Source organism: Lampris incognitus, chromosome 16, assembly GCF_029633865.1.
Source record: "Lampris incognitus isolate fLamInc1 chromosome 16, fLamInc1.hap2, whole genome shotgun sequence".
NCBI lineage: Eukaryota > Metazoa > Chordata > Actinopteri > Lampriformes > Lampridae > Lampris > Lampris incognitus.
In genome coordinates this window covers 40,908,255-40,922,341 of record NC_079226.1, presented here as the reverse complement: position 1 = coordinate 40,922,341, position 14,087 = coordinate 40,908,255, and the positions used below count along the sequence as shown (strand labels likewise).

At 46.9% G+C, this 14,087-nt stretch overlaps 1 protein-coding gene across 4 annotated transcripts in view; it reads left to right on the top strand.

The window, feature by feature from the left end:
* The first annotated feature begins 237 nt into the window (after positions 1 to 237).
* Positions 238 to 14,087, top strand: part of LOC130125944 (NACHT, LRR and PYD domains-containing protein 12-like) — a 52,942-nt gene continuing 39,092 nt past the window's right edge. Inside the window, exons 1-6 of one of the 4 annotated variants that reach the window (XM_056295309.1) lie at positions 238 to 301; positions 488 to 692; positions 3,942 to 5,745; positions 6,284 to 6,457; positions 13,345 to 13,622; positions 13,800 to 13,936. In XM_056295309.1, the coding sequence (XP_056151284.1) occupies positions 299 to 301; positions 488 to 692; positions 3,942 to 5,745; positions 6,284 to 6,457; positions 13,345 to 13,621 (2,463 nt within the window). In that variant the 5' untranslated portion in view covers positions 238 to 298 and the 3' untranslated portion in view covers position 13,622; positions 13,800 to 13,936. Of the gene's footprint in view, positions 302 to 487; positions 693 to 3,941; positions 5,746 to 6,283; positions 6,458 to 6,960; positions 7,578 to 13,319; positions 13,623 to 13,799; positions 13,974 to 14,087 lie in introns of those variants that run through there. The other 3 variants (XM_056295308.1, XM_056295313.1, XM_056295310.1) reach the window with 3 other exon arrangements.

Below are 14,087 nucleotides of genomic sequence, written 5' to 3'. Positions count from 1 at the left end.
CATGACACATGGAATTGGTCTGAACCTTCTGCTGGTTCAGTTTCTTCTCTCAGAACATCTCATCTAATAACCACATCAGTATTTACAGTGGTGTTCACCTTGTGTTTCTGCCTGTGTGTGTGTGTGTGTGTGTGTGTGTGTGTGTGTGTGTGTGTGTGTGTGTGTGTGTGTGTGTGTGTGTGTGTGTGTCTAGAGACCTAACTTGTCATGTGTTCTCCACAGAGACCACCAGGAGAGGTCAGAGGTTCTCAGTGGTCAGTCTGTCCAGGAGCATCAAACAGACCTGGACTCCATATTTATGGTGTGTAAATGTACATGAACAGCTTTTACTTCACCTACAGATGAAATGAAAAACATCATTGTGGTCATGATGGTCTTCATGCTCCACTGTTCACACCAGTGGTTTTTAATCAGTGACAGATGGGCTTGATGTTTTGTTCCATGACTTTAACATGAAACTTTAATTCACATACTGATTCATTTCCAGCTGCTTGAGGAGAACATTGTCACTTTTGTGAAGAAGGAGCTGAAGAGGTTCCAGAAGGTTCTGAGTTCAGATTACCCAGAGTGCTTAGGGAGACAGAGGAAAGAGGAGGAGCAGAGCAGGAGTACCAGAGAGGCACTTCTGAAGATCACCCAGCACTTCCTGAGGAGTATGAAGCAGGAGGAGCTGGCTGCCCGTCTGGAGAGCAGTAAGAGACTCTTTATTCCAAAGCCTCAACACCATGTAAAGCAGGGGTCCCAACCTGTTCTGGCTCGTCACCCCACTTTGAAGTCACTAACCTCCACTGACCCCAGACACTCTACAATTACACCAGAATTAATTTGCTGCAAGAAAATGTTCATTTTAGACCACATGTAGGCTCTACCCATGACAACTCTGTATATTTATTAGGTGTTTTATGTTTTATGATTGGTGTCTCTTTTTTTGTTATTAAGTTTTTTATGAGTCATCTACTTTTTCCCACACACAATACAAACACAATATACAAATAAGGGAAAAAAAACCATACGAAAATTACACACACACACACACACACACACACACACACATACTCAGACTGCTCAGAGCCCCCTCCCACAGGACCCATGGTTGGTGTCGCTCAGATATTTAATGGGGCAGTTGAGCTTGCACATCTCGCTGCAGCCTTTCAAAGTTGGGTGGTGTAGTAGACAGAGTGCATCTCATCTCTGCAGCTACATCCACTCACCAACACTGCTTTGACTTCATGCACACAAGAGCACTAAATCCACTTCACACAAGTATGTCTTTCCTTCTTCTTCTTCTTCTTCTTCTTCTTCTTCTTCTTCTTCTTCTTCTTCTTTTCTTTTGTAATACCCCCTTCCTTTCTGGTCTTCATCCCACCTTGTCTGCCATATCTCCATTCCTTTCCTCTTAATCTCTGCTTTTCCTTCTCCTTTTCCAAGTGGAACTCACACCGGTATTTGTTTTTGCAATATGTGTTCCCAAAAGGAGCCAACAGATTTAAAGCACACTGTGAGATCTCTGGGTACTCTTCTGTTGCTCCAAACCAGAATTCCTCCATCGCCACTCGTGAATGCGGTCCCTGTTGTGTTCTATCACAGCTCAGTTCAATCAGCTGTTCAGTAGCAGTGGCAGGTGGGTCCACCGAGCCTGCAGCACAGTGGAATGGGTCCCTCACCCAGTCAAACTTGGACATATCCAAGTCTGGAAAGTAAGTGGGAAAGTGCTCTTGTAGGCGTTTCAGGGGCTGGCACATCATCTTTGCGGAGCACTGGTCATCGATGCCGTGTCTGTTAGAAACTTGCTCAGCTGGGGGAAAGGGGTGACGTTTGCTTTTGGAAGGCTTTCTCTCCAGAATGTGAGTTTCCTCCTGAATCCATCAGCACGGTCACTCATCTGCACGATATTCTTGTTTTTCCCTGCATGCTTATCTTCAGTTCATTAAGTTTTCCAGAGATATCCGTTACATACGCAAGAGGAGCATTTTTTGCTGGTCACACAGAAAGTCGACAAAATCTGTTTGGTTTTTTTTCACATCAATGAAAAACACCAACAGTTCATTTCTCAACTTAAAAATGGCTCCAGCACCCTCCCTCTCCACAACCACCCTGCCTCTGTGTGAAAGAGCAAGTTGTCGTGTTCAGAGCCCACATCGCCGCATAGTTTAGCAAGTAGACCTGCACGCAGTGGATGTGGTTTGATGTGGTTCACCATGGCTTCAACCTGCTGCAGTATGTCTGTGATGAGCACACTCAGTTCCTTAGATGCCAGTCGCTCACGATGAATCATGCAGTGATTCCACACGACAGAGGGCGCCAGTTCCACGATTAACGTACGTAGGCCTGCTCGCCGCCCCGCCATAGACGGAGCCCCATCTGTACAAAGCCCTACCATACGCTCCCATGGAATGTTGTTGTCTCCATATAGTTGTGGAGACATGGTACATTGCCTTGGCAGTCTCTTGTTCAGGAAGAGGGAGACGGTACAAAATACCCTGGTGAATAGCATTCTCCTGCATATAATGAACAAATGTCAAAGCCTGGGCATTTCTCCCTTCTGTGCTGACATCCGTTTGTAGAACATAGGCTGGGGAATTTCGTAGTCGGTCTGTTAGTGTGCTCTCTTGGTCACTAGCGATGGCATCTATCCTTCTTTTCACTGTGTTATCAGACGATGGTATTGTCTTCAGTTTTTGCACTTCTCCCTCCCCACACATCGTTTTTACCATTTCAATGGCAGCTGGCAATATCAAAGTCTCAGCGATGGTATGTGGCTTCATAGCCTTTGCAACAAGACACTCGTCCACCTCAAAAGATGCTTTCAAGGCTCACTCACTGACAGTCGTTGTCTTTCTGAAGTACACTCGCTGCTTATTCAGCTCGGCATATTTCTTTTCAAAGAAAGGTTTTGGTTTGCCTACATATTCTTTACGCTGTGTCTCAAAATGTCTCTTGAGCTTGTTGGGTTTCATGCTGTCCATAGACAGGACGTTACCACACAGCAGACATGCGGCCTTTCCTCGTTGTGTTCAGTTATGTTAGTAAATCCAAACTGAAGGAAGGGTTCATCGTGTTTTCTCTTTCTTTTTGGTGTCAGTTTCTCCGTTTCACTCAAAGATGTGGAGGGCACAGGTGGGCGAAGAAATCTTTCCATTTTCCATCGCTCTGATTTGCTTACAAACTTCGCTCGCTATGTGTTTGAGATTGGGAATCTGCACATTGGTCATGTGTGATGGTGTGAATCAAGATATGCCGAGAACTCGATTTTTATGAGGGGAAGTGAGTTGTTTTAAATCGTGTGTGTTGTTTTTATTATCATAATAATTATTATTTGTATTGATGAATTACTAGAAATTTTAGGCAACCCCATTTCAATTCAATGCGACCCCGCTTGGCGTGGCGACCCCAAGGTTGGGAACCTGTGATGTAAAGGGTCAATAGAGACAAAGTGGGAGAGGAAACTATTTTCAAACTCTGTTGAAAATGTAGATTTATCAAAGGAGGTTCAGACAATCTCCATTTGGATGGTAAATAAAAGAAATCTAATGGATAATCTGGTTAAGCTATTGGTTGGATGATGTGGGTGTAAAATGCTGATGACATTGGTTCACATCAGAGCAATAATACCAGAGAGAACCTCTTTAAGACATCATCACTGTCCCCATAATCCCAGTAAAGAGCTCCTAACTAATACATGGTTACTACGAGAGCTGGAACAGCAACCATCAAAATATTATCACAGTAGAAATGAAGCAGGTTGTTTGTGGAAATGCACTTGGATAAATCTACCCTTTATATAAATTAATTACATGTCTTCATTGTTTGTCTTAAATCAGACTTGCTTGTCCATCCACCAGTGATGAGCTGAAGTAATACTATGGAGCTTGGTAAAGTTTCTGTTTCTCACATTACAGTAACATCCACTCACTGATTCCCTGCTTTATTTGTTTATCCAGAAAACCTTGTTCCCATGTGCCGGAGTAACCTCAAAGCTGCTCTGAAGGAGAAGTTTCAGTGTTTGTTTGAGGGCATCGCTAAACCAGGAGAGTCAACACTTCTGAATCAGATCTACACAGAGCTCTACATCACGGAGGGAGGCAGTGGAGAGGTCAATAATGAACATGAGGTCAGGCAGATTGAAACAGCATCCAGGAAACCAGCGAGACCAGAAACACTGATCACATGTGAGGACATCTTTAAACCCTTACCTGGACAAGATAAACCAATCAGAACATTGATGACAAGGGGAGTGGCTGGCATCGGTAAAACAGTCTTAACACAGAAGTTCACTCTGGACTGGGCTGAAAACAAAACCAACCCCAATATACACTTCACATTTCCATTCACGTTCAGAGAGCTGAATGTGCTGAAAGATAAAAAGTTCAGCTTGGTGGGACTTCTTCATCACTTCTTTATTGAAACAAAAGAAGAAGGAATCTGCAGCTTTGACGAGTTCCAAGTTGTGTTCATCTTTGACGGTCTGGATGAGTGTCGACTTCCTCTGGACTTCCAGAACAATGAGATCTGGACTGATGTCACAAAGTCCACCTCAGTGGATGTGCTGCTGACAAACCTCATCAAGGGGAATATGCTTCCATCTGCTCGCCTCTGGATAACCACACGGCCTGCAGCAGCCAACCAGATCCCTCCTGAGTGGGTTGACATGGTGACAGAGGTGAGAGGGTTCACTGATCCACAGAAGGAGGAGTACTTCAGAAAGAGATTCAGAGATAAGGAGCAAGCCAGAAGAATCATCTCACACATCAAGACATCACGAAGCCTCCACATCATGTGTCACATCCCAGTCTTCTGTTGGATCACTGCTACAGTTCTGGATCACGTGTTGGGAACAGATGAGAGAGGAGAGATGCCCAAGACCCTGACTGAGATGTACATCCACTTCCTGGTGGTTCAGTCCATCCAGGGGAATGTGAAGTATCATGGGAGATCCGAGACAGAGCCACACTGGAATACAGAGAGCAGGGAGATGATTGAGTCTCTGGGGAAACTGGCCTTTGAACAGCTGAAGAAAGGCAACCTGATCTTCTATGAAGCAGACCTGACAGAGTGTGGCATTGATATCAGAGCAGCCTCAGTGTACTCAGGAGTGTTCACACAGATCTTTAAAGAGGAGTGTGGACTCTACCAGGACAAGGTCTTCTGCTTTGTCCATCTGAGCATTCAGGAGTTTCTGGCTGCTCTTTATGTCTTTCTCTCATTCATCAAAACTAAAGCCAATCTGCTGTCAGAAACCCAGTCAACCTCCTGCAGGTCTAAACCACTTGGAGATGAACGTAAAAAAACAGACCTCTACCAGACAGCAGTGGACAAGGCCTTAGAGAGTCCAAACGGACATCTGGACTTGTTCCTGCGCTTCCTCCTGGGCCTCTCACTGGAGCGCAGTTGGAATCTCCTACGAGGCCTGCTGGGAAAGACAGGAAATAAGTTAAAGACCAATAAGAAAACAGTCCTGTACATCCAGGAGAAGATCAGGGAGGATCTCTCTCCAGAGAGAAGCATCAATCTGTTCCACTGTCTGAATGAACTGAATGACCATTCTCTAGTGAAGGAGATCCAACAGTACCTGACATCAGGAAGACTCTCCACAGACCAGCTCTCTCCTGCTCAGTGGTCAGCTCTGGTCTTCATCTTACTGTCTTCAGAAAAGGAGCTGGAGGTGTTTGACCTGAAGAAATACTCTGCTTCAGAGGAGGGTCTTCTGAGGCTGCTGCCAGTGGTCAAAGCCTCCAGTACAGCTCTGTAAGTGTATAGATTATATTTTTCCATTAGTGAGAAAATATTGTTTCATTCCACTGATGATTGATAGTGTTACTGGGGTTACAGGTTCTAAAATCAAAAGTATTAAAGACATTAAAATGATAGAATAATTACAGCTATCAAAACTGTCGTTGTAATAGTTTTAAGTAGCAGTAATCATAAAACAAGCAGGTAGTAGTGGAATCAGCAGCAGTAGTAAAAGCAGTAATAGTAGTAGTAGCAGTAGCATTAGTCTAGTAGTAGCAATAGTATTAGTAGTCACAATAGTAGCAGTAGTAGTACAAATTGTGTTATAACAAACAGCCATTGTAGTTATTGTAGGACTACTAGTAAAAGTAGCAGCAGTAATAGTACTCTCCAAACTGTTGTCATGATGAAAACAAGTAGTAAAATCAAAAGTATTAGATCCATTAGTATATGATAGAGTGATATACATATGTGTGTGTGTGTGTGTGTGTGTGTGTGTGTGTGTGTGTGTGTGTGTGTGTGTGTGTGTGTGTGTGTGTGTGTGTCCATTCAGGTTGAGTTCCTGTAATCTGTCAAACAGAAGCTGTGAAGTTGTGTCCTCAGTCCTCAGCTCCACCTCCTCTAGTGTGAGAGAGCTGGACCTGAGTAACAATGATCTGCAGGATTCAGGAGTCAAGCTGCTCTCTGCTGGACTGGGGAGTCCACAATGTAGACTGGAAACTCTCAGGTCAGTCTTCCTAAACCTCTTCAACACAGGACCACTTCAGTCCTCATTTACATCCACTTTAATGGCAGTCACTACATCCTAACCTGGGTGGTGTTTTCTCTGATTGGAGGAATAACAAAGCAGGTGTAGTAACCAGCTCTGCTTCTACTTCCTACTTCCTGTCAACCACTTCCCATGAGCACATCCACCAGCAAAGAGGTCCTGTCAGTGCATCACACATCAATATAGTTTTGTTTTCAGAGAAAAAAGTGAAATAGTCTAACAGGCATAGCAAGGCCTCCCTTCTGACCATATCCAGCTATATATTTATAATTCATATTTCTTGTTTCAGTCTGCAGTGTAACTCTGTTTTCACCTGACAAATACTGCACTGGTTCTGGTTATATTGTAGTGTATCAAACACAACTTAAATACACATGTGCTTGTATGAACACATGAATGCGAGGTGGTAACCCTGTGTAGAGGTTCATGGTCTAGTGGTCTTGTCTATCTTTTAAATGTAGAGGTGGAGGCCACAGGTTCGGGGGTGAAGAGCAACTTCATCTTCCTATTACAGACATACTGTAGGAGTGGAGGAGGCATCACTTCCTCTGGCAGTGTGTTCACACTCACATCTCTACTATGGCAACACAAAAAGATGTATTGACCTCTGCAGCTCTCTGAGCACACAACGTGTGTTCATCACTGTGCCCCCCTAAGAACAAAACATGACAGTGTGTTAATGACATCATCTATCTGATGTGTAGTCGTCACATGATCTGTAAAGGTGTGGGGTTCTTGTTCACTGCTGGGTTTGATGCCTCTCTGTGGGGCTTCATGACTGTGTGTTGGCTCCATTAACATCAGAATGTCCCTCAAAGCTGCAGATGGTCAGTACCCTCAGCCACATGCAGGGTCCGAAATTAACTTTTTGGTTCACCAGCCAAATGTCTGGTAGGTGAACATTTCTACCCGCCAAACTTTTTTTACCGGCCAAAAAATAAAATTAGATTTTTGTGTTGTGTGTCATACATACAGTTAATCTGCATGGTAACACATTATGGTGGTGAATAAAAGCAGTGGTCAGAGCAGATTGTAAGTGAAAATTAATTGCATTTAATTTTGTATTGATAATAAAACAGTGCAACAAAATAACATGCCTGTATGCATTTAAATTGAACTTCAAAGTACAGGTTCAAAGTATGGGTCCCACCCCGAGTCAGTCGTCCTCACTAGACTCCTCCCTTTCAGTCCCCCCCCCCCATCTTATTTTTGTCCATGAAGTCTGGTCTTCTGCTGCTTATGGACTCCTGGTGCCACAGCTCCACAGCACAGGTGGGGTTGTAGTCCTGTATGCTTGGAGAAGACAGCTGAACCAGGAGTAGGTCTGAGAGGGCGCCAGTCTGTCTTCACCTGCTTCCTTACATTGAAACCCCGCTCACACTCTGCTGTGGGGGCAGGCAGGGACAGCACCAGGTCTACCAAAGCCAGAATGTCTGGGCATGAGGACTGAAGACTGCTGTTGATGTCACACCAGCTGGTCTTCTTAAGGGTCTGGGGCTCTAGATAGAAGTTGGTCTTTAGGATGGTCATACCTTGTTTTGTACTTCAGTATCACAGCCTGAGTAGCGGGCCTCTGCAGTGGTGACAGCTGACCTTTGCAGACAGGCGGAGAGGTTGCTCAGATAGGTGAGCATGTCATGGAGGAAACCACAGAACTGGACCACAACAGTCTCCCTGGCGGTGCTGAAGAACCTCCTTGCTTTGGCCTGCTGGACAGCCCTGCCACCTTGAGCATCAGGAGATTGAATCTGAAATACATTAGAAAACACAGACAAATGCAATTAGCCAGTTACTTCTTTTCAAATAACTATATTACCTATTCTATAATGGCACATTTTCATAGTTCCATCAACAAGTCCATATTAAATTAAAATTTTTACTGTATTACATTAATATTTTCATTATTTTGACAAAACACACATTGACAAATTACTTTGGTGTAGTAAGGCAAACTAGAGACACTACCTGTTCCAGGTACTGAATGATTCCTTTGTAACCCTGTAAGAAGTGGTCCAGCGCACGAAGCAGGTGCCCTACGCCAGTAATGAGAGACAACATCAATGAATCACACAACGCAGATGGAAACGTGCCGCGGCAGCCATTTAGTTAAAACAGGAAGAACAACAGAGACTACAACACAGGCAGACCGGAAGGGAGGCTTGGAAACTATAGCAACCACAACCAATACTGGCGTCACCCCTTTTTTTCCAAAAAGACCCCCCCCCTACTCACAGTACAACAATAACAACACAGAGCGCCAGGCAACATCACAGCTCAGGCTATATAACTAGGCCTGTAAGGTAATACAAAACATTATCACCAGTACACACAAACAACTGGCCTAAAGTTCAAAGTCCTCTAAATGCCGTGGCAAGCGCCGGAGACGCGCCGAGCGTCGAGGTGCAGCATCAGGTGCAAGAGCAGGCACACACTCACCAGGGGAGCTCCCCCCAGGCTCGACCTCGACTGGAGGCCCAGTCACATCCCCCAGCCTCATATCGTTATCACAAGGCAGGCAAGGTGCGGGTGGGGGCTCGGCAATGGCTGGCGGTATGTCAGGGCAGTGCGGGGCAGGGTTGTCCAAGTCCTCATCAGACGTGAAATCGTCTGCGAGGGGTTCACAGGCCATAGAGGGACCTTCCACTTTGTAGCAGTCACCCAGCCTGACCCTGTAGGAGGTGCGATGGAGTTGAGACCCCGTGAACTTCTGGATATTGCACCATGAGCCATCCACGCTCGTGACGAGGTACCTGTCACGGGCCTTTGACTTATTCCAGTCACCATACAGGTACACCAGTTCACCAGGTCGAATGGCGGGACGCACGGCCACACGACCAGAGGGCACCTTTGACTTCATGCTGTACGGATGGTTGGTGACACGCTCCGAGTGTTGTTTCAAGATGAGGTCCTGGTCGACCACAGGCAACTGCCTACGGGAGAACTGGTCCCGCTGAAGCAGCATTTCACGGGCAGACAATCCACGCGACCTAACACGACTGTTCAGGTTGGCCGTAGCAACAGAGAGTAACAGGGGAGTAACAGCCCTACAGTTAGAATCGAGACGAAGAATCTCCCCCTGAATCTCTTGAACAGCCTTCTCCGCCACTGGGTTCTTATTGACATTCTTGGCGTTGCCCACCTCAACAACTAGTCTGTGCATAGCGAGGGCCCCATCCCCTGCCAATGCAGCAAAACCAGGGGCAGGGTCAGTCCTGATCAAAGCAAAGGGACCGTCGAGAGGGCACAGACCCACACATAAGTGGGTTAAAGCGTCCCTGATAGTGTCTCTGCGCTCGTCATCGATGAGACTCCATCTGAGGTCAGCGCACTCTGCTTGTATGGCAAGCCAGGCCGACCTGTTGATGAAGGGCAGAGGTAGGACAGGTCCCATGTTCACCCTGGCCTGGAACGGACCCACAACGCCGTTATATCCTTCAAAGTGGGGATCAAACACTACATCAAACTCTCTATGCAGGGCGCGGAACTCATCTCTGATGTCAGCAGGCATGATGTTATCTGGACCCAGAGTGACAAGGTCAGAGGACAAGGCTGACATGGTCGCCGGGGCCGGATTGGGGGGATCAGCTGGCACAGCGGCGTCACTGAGTGACAGGACATATGTGGCGCAGACACGGCATAGGTGGTGGCTTTTCTGGACCAGCCGCAGCTCGTGGATCTTCCCGGACACACCCTGTAGCAAAGTTGGGGCAGGACACTGCTGTGTGTCAGACTGGTCACATGAGACATCGACATGTGGTTCAACAGTCAGTTCACAGTCCACATTGCACATCTCAAGAGGCAGCTCGAGCTCGATGTACTCCCCTGGCCACACAGTAGATTTATCCTGAGTGCGGAGCACGTGCGCGTCGTACGGCATGCCTGACCATTGGTGTTTGTAGGGTGCCGTAGCAGTATATGTATCCTCGCCCAAGCTGATTTGGTGTTTGGCTGGTCTGATGGAGACGTCGTTCTTTTCCATAAAGGAAATTCCAGCCAGGATGTCAGAGTCGAGATTCTCAATGACGAGGCCCTCAAAATAGAGGTCATGGCCATCTCTCTGGAAGTGTGTCCGTGTCTCTCCCAATACTTTCACAAGGGACGAGCCATCTGCTTAGAATGCGGACTGCGTACTTCCTGTGACAGTGACGCCCAGCCTGGTCGCGCATGAGGCCCTCATCATGTTGCCTGTTGCCCCACTATCAACGGTGAGACGCACAGGTCAGTGTCCATGGAAGGCATCAAGGTAAGGGGACTGTTTACACGTTTCACACCACTAGATGACGCTGGCTCCCCACTAACACACTCCTCTACCTCATCATCAGTCTCGACCTGCACTCCCAAAACCTGGCGCGACTTTGCCATGTACATTTTATCTTGGGGGGGCAGAAAGGAACATTTGCTGAGGAAGTGATTATCAGGCCTGCCGGCACATTTACAAAGGGGACATGACCTCCTTGTCCGGACAGGGGTGGATTGCTTTGACTTGGGGAGTTCAGACACAGCCCCGGTGCACTGAAAGCTGTAATGTAGACGAATAGCTTTCCATATGCTGTCAATAGATGTGGAGTTTCTGACTATGCTGTGACGAGAGATTACAGGACAATAATTGGCTATCTGTCCCAACATTAGCTCTCAAAAGAGTTCACCGTCTCGGTCTTTGTTAAACACCACTGCTTCGGTGCTCTGTGTGTCGCCATGCTGCCAACTTAGCTAGCACAACTGTGTCTGAGCTAGCCCAGCTGCGTCTGGTGGTAGACGTAACTACCCTGTGATTCCCCTGGAAGGGCTACCGCGATTAATTCGGTAAATATCAGTCCTCGGGACGTAAGTCTGGTAAGCGCTGCCACCACGCCAGTAATGAGAGACGACATCAATGAATCACACAATGCAGATAGAAACGTGCGGCGGCAGCCATTTAGTTAAAACAGGAAAAACAACAGAGCCTGCACCACAGGCAGACCGGAAGGGAGGCTTGGTAACTATAGCAACCACAACCAATACTGGCCCTACCCTGCGGATGCCATCGATTCGGGTAGGCACCAGTGGTGTATGGCAGAGAATGTGGAAGCTGCTGATCAAGTTAGCTCTGTTCAGTGGGCTGACGTGATAGAACGTGTACAGCCCACTTAGGTCTTCAACCCTCTGGTATAGATTGTTGCTGCGGATGGCATCTCCGAAGGCCAATTCAAGTTGGTTTGCCATGCAGTGTATGCTAACAATGTACTGCCGGTGTGGGTTCCATTTCTGCTCTGGTACAATATCGACTCGGGGTCCTTCGACTACATATGATGTCACAGATTACGTTGCTAGCTAGCATTGTTTAATGCTAGCTATATAGTTATTTAGCTGTGTTTTTACAATCCACGTTGACATGGAGTTGGTTAGTAAAGTTGCGAGGCCGCAGGCCCGAGCTGCCTCTAAGGAGTGAGGCCGCAGGCTCAGGACCCCTGGACGAGCAAACGCGCACGAGGGCCGAAGGCCCGAGCAGCGTCTAACATCAATCTACTGTTTCCCTCTGTTCCTAAACTGAACTAGCCCGTACCCGATCATAATGCATGTAGTGATGTCATCTGTGGTCGCACATCCTGTAGGGTGAGTAGATCAAGTACCGACACCGTTCCTGCTAAAGGCGACTGACGACACCATTCTGGGCTCCTGTCATTACCGCTGCCCAATCCGTGGCCACAGCAACAAGCTTTCTGTCCCAATCTGAGGACACCTTCTCCATCATGCTGTTGATGGCTGTTGTGACATTTGCTGCATCTGCCTTCTCCACCGTCTGGATGCCCACAAATGTTGATTCGATTTTCCCTTCATTTCAGTAGCAAAGATAGACCAGCTCCTCCTCCTTCATGGCACTATCAGTTGAGCCATATGCCAGAAGAGACAGAAACTTTGCTCTCTCAATGCCACCTCCATTTTTCTGCCTCTCCATTGCTGCGATGTATCCCATGAAGGTCCTGGCCTGCTTTTCATTTCTGTAGGTCGACCCCACAGCCTTTGCTTTCATCCAAACTGCAAAAAACAAAGCATGAAATTAGCCTACTTCATAATGGATAGGAGTCTATACATAGCTTGTGTAAACTAGGTTATCTTCATAGCTAGCTCCATAGTTAGCGTCATACAAGTTAGCGTCATAGCTAGCTCCATAAGGTCAACGTTAGCATAACATTAACACAGTTTAAGTTGTCTCTATTCTGCAATGAGTCCTGAATGTTAATGAAGATAAATAATACTTACTCGCACAAGTCCGAAAGTGGTCTTGCCTTCTTCCCTATAGAGGATATGCATTGACGTCACGTTCCCACTGGGACACGCCCCCTCAGTCGCAGTGAATGGTAAAACATTCCACAACATGGCTGCTTCTGGTAGGGGAAACAGTGAAACCGGGATTATAATGCAAGATTATCTGCTTAGATTAAAGGAAGTTGGACTTGACAGTGACCCGTACAGTTTACCAAATAACCAGTGGTCCATGGACACTAACATCTGTGTTATGCTCATGAACCAGAACCCGACCCGTGTGGCGAAACCCAAGGCAGGCAGACACAGGATGACAGTTCAAAATCCAAAAGGCGGTTTTATTGGGGGAGGGGATTAACAAGGAAGGGAGATAACAAATACTGCCACTAAATAATAAATGGAATAGAGTGGGGGGAATGTATGGTACAAAAACGTTCTGTTAGTGGGATGTGTGAATAAACTATGTGTGGTGTCCAGTGGTTTGTATATATAACTATGTGTGAGTATTTTTAGCCTATGTGTGGTGCGGTATGTAAATGACAAGGAAGTGTTGAATAATGTGCGTGCACCTGGCAAGCAAGTCCTGTCCGTGATGCCAAAAGGGGTTGTCCGAGGAAGTCCGGGTCCAAGATCCAGAAGGTCAAGTCCGAAATGAGGGGTCCAGGTAGAGGGACACTGGGGAGATCGCTGGAGAGGTCCGGGGAAAAACGTGACGGTCGCTGGGGACGAGGGAGACGCGGGGAGCCGTGGAAGTCGCGGAGGGAGAGTCTTGGGAGGAAAAAGAGAGATACTAATATTAGACACTGGGGAATAAACGGAGGAAGTGCAAAATGGCTGCCGTGCACCACCCAGGTGGTGCTACACATTGGTGGTGGTTGAGGTGAGTTTTCCCCTTCAATGTGAAGCGCTTTGGCTGTCCAGATAAAGTGCTGTATAAATGTAATCCATCATTAATGTGTGTGTGTGTGTGTGTGTGTGTGTGTGTGTGTGTGTGTGTGTGTGTGTGTGTGTGTGTGTGTGTGTGTGCGTGTGTGTGCGTGTGTGTGTGTGTGTTCAGGTTGTCGGGCTGTCTGGTCTCAGAGGAAGGTGTTTCTTCTCTGATCTCAGCTCTGAGCTCCAACCCGTCCCATCTGAGAGAGCTGGACCTGAGCTACAACCAGCCAGGAGACTCAGGAGGGGAGCTGCTCTCTGCTGGACTGGAGGATCCACACTGCAGACTGGACTCTCTCAGGTATGGACCGGCTGGATGACCCTCACTCATCATGTCTTCTACAAGGATGTCTCCTCCTACTCTGATGCTGGATCAGACTGGTTCTTCTGTAACAGGACAGGACTGATACTGGGT